Source organism: Oncorhynchus mykiss, chromosome 13 (assembly GCF_057628025.1).
Source record: "Oncorhynchus mykiss isolate SJ-2025 chromosome 13, ASM5762802v1, whole genome shotgun sequence".
NCBI lineage: Eukaryota > Metazoa > Chordata > Actinopteri > Salmoniformes > Salmonidae > Oncorhynchus > Oncorhynchus mykiss.
This window is the reverse complement of record NC_143034.1, coordinates 30,943,474-30,950,000: the sequence shown is the minus strand read 5'-3', so window position 1 is coordinate 30,950,000 and position 6,527 is coordinate 30,943,474. Positions and strand designations below refer to the sequence as shown.

General features: G+C 42.8%; 1 protein-coding gene across 1 annotated transcript in view; it reads left to right on the top strand.

Moving 5' to 3' along the window:
• Positions 1-6,405, top strand: part of LOC110485962 (mucolipin-1) — a 29,043-nt gene extending 22,638 nt beyond the window's left edge. Inside the window, exons 12-14 of the mRNA XM_021557226.3 lie at positions 728-934; positions 1,723-1,853; positions 2,167-6,405. Of these exons, the coding sequence (XP_021412901.1) occupies positions 728-934; positions 1,723-1,853; positions 2,167-2,203 (375 nt within the window). The 3' untranslated portion in view covers positions 2,204-6,405. The remainder of the gene's footprint in view (positions 1-727; positions 935-1,722; positions 1,854-2,166) is intronic.
• The last annotated feature ends 122 nt before the right edge of the window (positions 6,406-6,527 follow it).

Sequence of the window (6,527 nt, the reverse complement as noted above, 5' to 3'; positions counted from 1 at the left end):
TGTGAAGCAGGCAGGGGAAACATGCTTTGGGGCTGTTTTTCTGCAAAGGGACCAGGACGACTGATCCGTGTAAAGGAAAGAATGAATGGGGCCATGTATCGTGAGATTTTGAGTGAAAATCTCCTTCCATCAGCAAGGGCATTGAAGAGGAAACGTGGCTGGGTCTTTCAGCATGACAATGATCCCAAACACACCGCCCGGGCAATGAAGGAGTGGCTTCGTAAGAAGCATTTCAAGGTCCTGGAGTGGCCTAGCCAGTCTCCAGATCTCAACCCCATAGAAAATCTTTGGAGGGAAAGTCCATGTTGCCCAGCAACAGCCCCAAAACATCACTGCTCTAGAGGAGATCTGCATGGGGGAATGGGCCAAAATACCAGCAACAGTGTGTGAAAACCTTGTGAAGACTTTCAGAAAACATTTGAACTCTGTCATTGCCAACAAAGGGTATATAACAAAGTATTGATAAGATTTTGTTATTGACCAAATACTTATTTTCCGCCATAATTTGCAAATAAATTCATAAAAATCCTACAATGTGATTTTCTGGATTTTTTTTTTTTCTCATTTTGCCTCTCATAGTTGAAGTGTACCTATGATGAAAATTACAGGCCTCTCTCATCTTTTTAAGTGGGAGAACTTGCACAATTGGTGGCTGACTAAATACTTTTTTGCCACACTGTACATGAAATGTAATTGAACTGTTTCCCTCTCTCTCGCCCTCCGTCAGTTCCGCTCTCTCTCCATGGTGTCGGAGTGCCTGTTCTCGCTGATCAACGGCGACGACATGTTTGTGACTTTCTCTGAGATGCAGGAGAGCAGCACGCTGGTGTGGGTGTTCAGCCAGGTCTACCTGTACACCTTCATCTCCCTCTTCATCTACATGGTACTGTCGCTCTTCATCGCCCTCATCACCGGTGCCTACGAGACCATCAAGGTAACAACAAAGGGCGACATTTTCGTCAGGCAAAAGAGCTCAGATCTGTGTAAATAATACAGTAAAACTCATCATCCACAGTGAGATTTAATTTGAAAATGTTCTTCAGCGATGTGCATTTTCAGAGATCAAGGTACAGCCAAGAGTCATTATAGCCCTTTATCAATGAAGGAAGTTAGAGGTAATTTCTCAATATGACTGGAAGACAATAGTATCTACTAGCATGCTTGCAGTTACCCTGGACTTCCAGTCATTGCTCTAATGCTATTTGGCAATTGCGCTAACTCTAGTTAGCAACTTCCTTCAAACTGCACGCAGAGACATAAAAATGGTATCCACAAGTTAATCTGACTCTAGGGAAGTAGATTAAGGACTTCATTGCCAAAATCCCAAAGTGTCCCTTTAAACAGACTCTAATCCAAATGAATGTAAAAGATAAGCATTGTATAATTTCTTATTTGCTGCTTGTCTTTTACTTTCATTTGGAGTTGAGGCGTATAGCTGGATTTACACAATACATTTTGTGGGATGTAGATTCATATTTAGAGTTGCCTTCCTCATGAAGAACGTTCATGTTCGCTGCTCATAGCGGTACAAACAGAAGCCAATTCCAAACGACAACACCTAGTGAAAGCCAACCGATCACGGTACACACGGTTGCTGTGTCCCAAATGGCTCCCTATTCCCTAGACAGTGCCCTGGTCAGTGGTAGTGCACTACATAGGGAATAGGGTGCCATTTGAGATAACCCTAAACATTGATGCATGTCTCCTCTCCTGTCCCTCCAGCACCAAACCCAGGAGCCCTACCACATTACGGACCTGCACGCCTTCATCGCAGAGTGCACTGACACGCCCAGCTCGGGCATGTACCGGGGCCTCGAGACCTCGCCCTGCTCCTTCTTCTGCTGCTGTGACAGGTGGGTCAGAGGGCACAGGTCAAGACTGAAGGTAGAAGTCAAGGCCAGGTTCAGAATCCACCCTCCAGCTCCTAACCTCTTCAGTGTTTGCCGATCTGAAGGAGTCAGACGGTTGTAAGTTGATGGTGATGGCTCCAACTAGCCTTGATGGGGATGGATGTTCCCCTGTAGAATGATCAGCAGTAGATGCCACTTCAATGACCAGACAATAACAGATGCATTCACTGTTATCCTTTCTATCACGGTTGAGAGACGTTTATGTTTTTCTACATGTGTATGCGCTATCGTTTTAAGTGCTTGTTTCTTCCCTCAGAACGACAACATACGAGGATGTCCTTTTGGTGAACTGACTGGGTTGTGGTGTCTGGACCTACAGCGCTCTCTGCTGGCCCGGAGCGCTGCACTGCATCCAGATTTTCATTGTCTTTACCATCGAATCTGGTTCAGGCATGAGCCAGGACTATGAGCTGAAAGCCTAGTCTTTTTTGAGTGGATTCATTGACTAGACCACCTGCGTTGTGTGAATGTTATAGGGATGTTGCACAGTAATATACAGCTCAACACCGCATTCCCCACACAGAAAGAGAACAGTGTTTTGCCAAAATTGGGATTTACGCACAATCCATACTTGCTGAGGGCCATAGTGCAATGTCTTGTTAGCACATTTAGCTGCTTTTTAATTGTTTTACATGATTTTTTAGGTGTTCAGTAAGCTGCACAAGGGACAAGAACTGGACAAAGCATGTTTTTTTTTAATGTCAGAAGTTCTGGTTATATATGAAGGTTGATGACATTGACATGCGTACTTCATCCTAGGCCAGAGACTGCTCTGGAGTAGCACTTCAACTGTCCCTAAGGAGAGAGCACTAAAGTCCAATTCACATGACTCATGCAAGAATGTCATTGCCCTGTCATGAGGCGCAAGCCCATCAAGAACTGCTGAGAGCAAGGCTGGCTTGGCCACAGCTCTTTGTGGTCACCACCACTGAACTCAGTACAAGTCAATTGAACTTAAACCCTGCACTGCGCCTGGACCCAATGGCTCACTCAATGACCTTAATCTTTGCTCTTTGCTGTACAAATCTCCTGCCAAATAGGCTGTGGTTAGACAGGCAGCCCAATTCGGACCCCCCCCCCCCCCCACTAATTGGCCTTTTGACCTTTCACATCAGATCTTTTTCAGAGTTGATTTGATTGGTAAAAATAAGATCAGAATTGAGCTTCCCGTCTAAACGCAGCCATAGTATTTCAGCGTTTTTAAGACCGATCAATTAAAAAACCAGTACTCACACCCAGGTGCTGGTTCTGGTCTCCAGGAACAATATCCATAGAATTGTTCTATAGTTTTAAGTTGGACACAGAAAGAGATGCAGTGCATCATCTCAAGCACACCTACAGTACCAGTGGTTTCAGTAGGTGTTAATCCGATGACGCAGCACACAGGGTAAACGTCAGTGCCGTTGTTGATTTTGTATGTGTCAAGTTCTACACTGTACATGTCCTGTTCACGATGAACAAATGATGGTTTTTGTCGCTGCGTGCTGAACACTGCTTCGTCAGAGTTCATTTGAAAAGGGGATCCGTAGTGAAGTAGTCAAGTCTACTCCCGAGTCTCACAAAGACCCACCATGGCACAACATTCCGGTCGCAATGGAAATATGACTGTCCAATTTTGCCTGACCTGAATGTCACTTCCTTATATGAGGAAACTACACGATTGGAAAATGGAGAGTTCATCTATTTTTTTTTGTGTGTGTGAATTTTTAAAGGCCTGTGCTCCAGTCATGGACAATATGGATGGAGAACTGCAAATTGTATCCGACTGGTCTAAAGAACAAAGACTGCCTGCGAGTAACGGGGAGAGGATAACGAGCAGGCAGGACAGCTAAACGAGGCCAGGGGGATGGGGTATTTGCGAGCATTGCAGTAATGCTTGTGGTGTTGACCCAGAAGAATGTTCTTACGTATGTTTCGTTCCCATTCTGTTTTCCGTCTCATAATGATGTCTAGTTTAAAACAAACCAATTGCTTTGTCCTTGTGAAAGTTTAAATTATTATTATTTTTTTTTTTATGTTGGGTTGTTTATGTATCTAGAGAGAAACGCCTAAGGGGAGCGTGGTCTTCAGGTTCAGGCTCCAGAAAGTGGTCATGCATTGAGCTTTGTACTCCAATCACCTTTGAAGGAGGAGGAAATAGGTTATAGGCCTGCTTCCATTTCGGTCCCAGCTACTTCTAAAAGCGAACCTTTTGGCGTTGATAGATTCCATAGAACCAAGGTGTAGGCAAAGTTATATGTGAATATAACCTCCCAAATAGGCTAAAAGCAGAGCTTTCACCATATCCGTTCTTTAGGATCTGAGAACACCAAAGGGCTAGAGGCCACGAGAAGTGGCTAGGGGCCGAAATGATACTGGGCCATAGCCTGTCTGTCGGTTAGTGATGAGTCATGTAGCTCTTATTTGAATGGTGATATAGTACATTTAAATTAAATGTATGTTCTTAACTAAGCAGTACACCAACAGGATTTGTTTTTGGCCTGGCGTTTGTATATTGTAGTATTAGACACTTAAGAGGTCCGAGCAGTCTGTAGACATTTATACAGTTCATTGTGTAATCTTTTTTTTTTTATGTTCATCTTACTTGAACATTGTTTTGAGTATGTTGGATCTCTGTGCCACACTCGGTATGATGCCAAACCACTGATGATTAAATGCCTGTTTGTTCACATGGCTGGAAATACTTCGGAGAAGGAGGAGGTGGCAATTGCTTTGGGCTGCATCCCGATTCTCCACCCTTCTCCCGAAGTCTGCATTTGCACACCGATGAATTTAAAAGCAATGGGATTGGTTTAATCGTTGGCTAGAGAGAATTTCAACTTGTTAAATCCATGACCGGAAGTGTGCAAGTGCAAATATTTTTTAAAGGGTGAAGAATCAGGACGCAGCCATACTTTGGGTTCTTCACCACTTGATTTTGATCAAACAAAGCTGGTAAAATGATCTGCTTTGTTGATGTTTTGAGTTATATATTGTTTGCATGAAACTCAAGCCCATAGTCAAGCTTACAGTATAAAGTGTGTGAAGAAAAATCATGAGTTTACCTCAGGATGTAATTACCTGAAGTTACCAGAAGGGGGAATAAGGGCTTTTGCACCCCAAAGACTCAGACAATAACATCCTAAAGGAGGATGAATAGACAACCTTACATCCAAGATCTGTTTATTAGGTAGAGAGAGACAATAGGGATCGAATACAACCGAAGACAAAATGTATTATAGTACAACAAATACCATAGATACATTTACACAATTCATGTAACATTCAATATGCACAAATTCGTCACAGTCCACATATCAAAACGGCGATGGTAGATCTCCTTAAATAGAACACTTGTGCCCATATCCTGGTAACACAGGAAGTTGGTGGCACCTTAAAAACCTCTTAATGAGGTTAAGGAGGCTCCTTTTTTTTTCAATTTTCGCCTAAAATGACATACCCAAATCTAACTGCCTGTAGCTCAGGCCCTGAAGCAAGGATATGCATATTCTTGTTACCATTTGAAAGGAAACACTTTGAAGTTTGTGGAAATGTGAAAGGAATGTAGGAGAATATAACACAATAGATCTGGTAAATGATGATACAAAGAAAAAAACAACCGTTCTTTAATATTTTTTTTGTACCATCTTTGAAATGCAAGATGAAGACCATAATGTATTATTCCAGCCCAGGTGCAATTTAGATTTTGGCCACTAGATGGCAGCGGTGTATGTGCAAAGTTTTTGACTGATCAAATGAACCATTGCATTGCTGTTCAAGCTGTTGTATCAAGACTGCCCAAATGTGCCTAATTTGTTTATGAATAACTTTTCATGTTCAAAATGGTGCACTCCTCAAACAATAGCATGGAATTCTTTCACTGTAATAGATACTGTAAATTTAGAAAGTGCAGTTTAGATTAATTGGGGAGAATGGGCTCGTGGTAATGTCTGGAGCGAAATTACTGGAATGGTAACAAACACATGGTTTCCATGTTTTTGATTCCATTTTCTCCGTTCCGGCCATTATTTTTGATGCCATTCCATTCGCTCTGTTCCAGACATTTTTATGAGCCGTCCTCCCCTCAGCAGCCTCCACTGCCTGGTAACGTACCTTTCCTAAGCAGCCTTTGGCGGCTGATGCAGCACATCATTCCTTACAGCCCACTTAACCTAATCTCATCATCCATTACGTACTGTTCTGGCTGCCCATCCTTTAGCTGGGCTCTTGGCCCACGCCCATCTCAGTGACACACACTTTGTTTTTGCACTCTAGTAGTCTACTGGGTGTGTCCACTGTGTATGTGCACACCACTTGATGCTGGCGTTGGGTTTTTTATTGTTTTTCTTTTTTCCCACACCAAATACAAACACACACACACAACGACTACATCTCCTCTGCCAGACCCGCATGCTCACACCTTCATCCCTAATGCCGGGATTATTGTTTGCCACTTGGCCTTAAATTGTACCAATTTGTTTGTTCTCAATATTTCAATAATAAATTATTAGATTACTCCCTTGTGTTAATAATGGATTGATTGATTCCCAAGTTTTTAAGTATACGTTTTTTTCAAGATGAGTGATGAGAAGAGAATCGTCCAGCCCATTGGGGATCTCCCTACACCCCCATATTGTT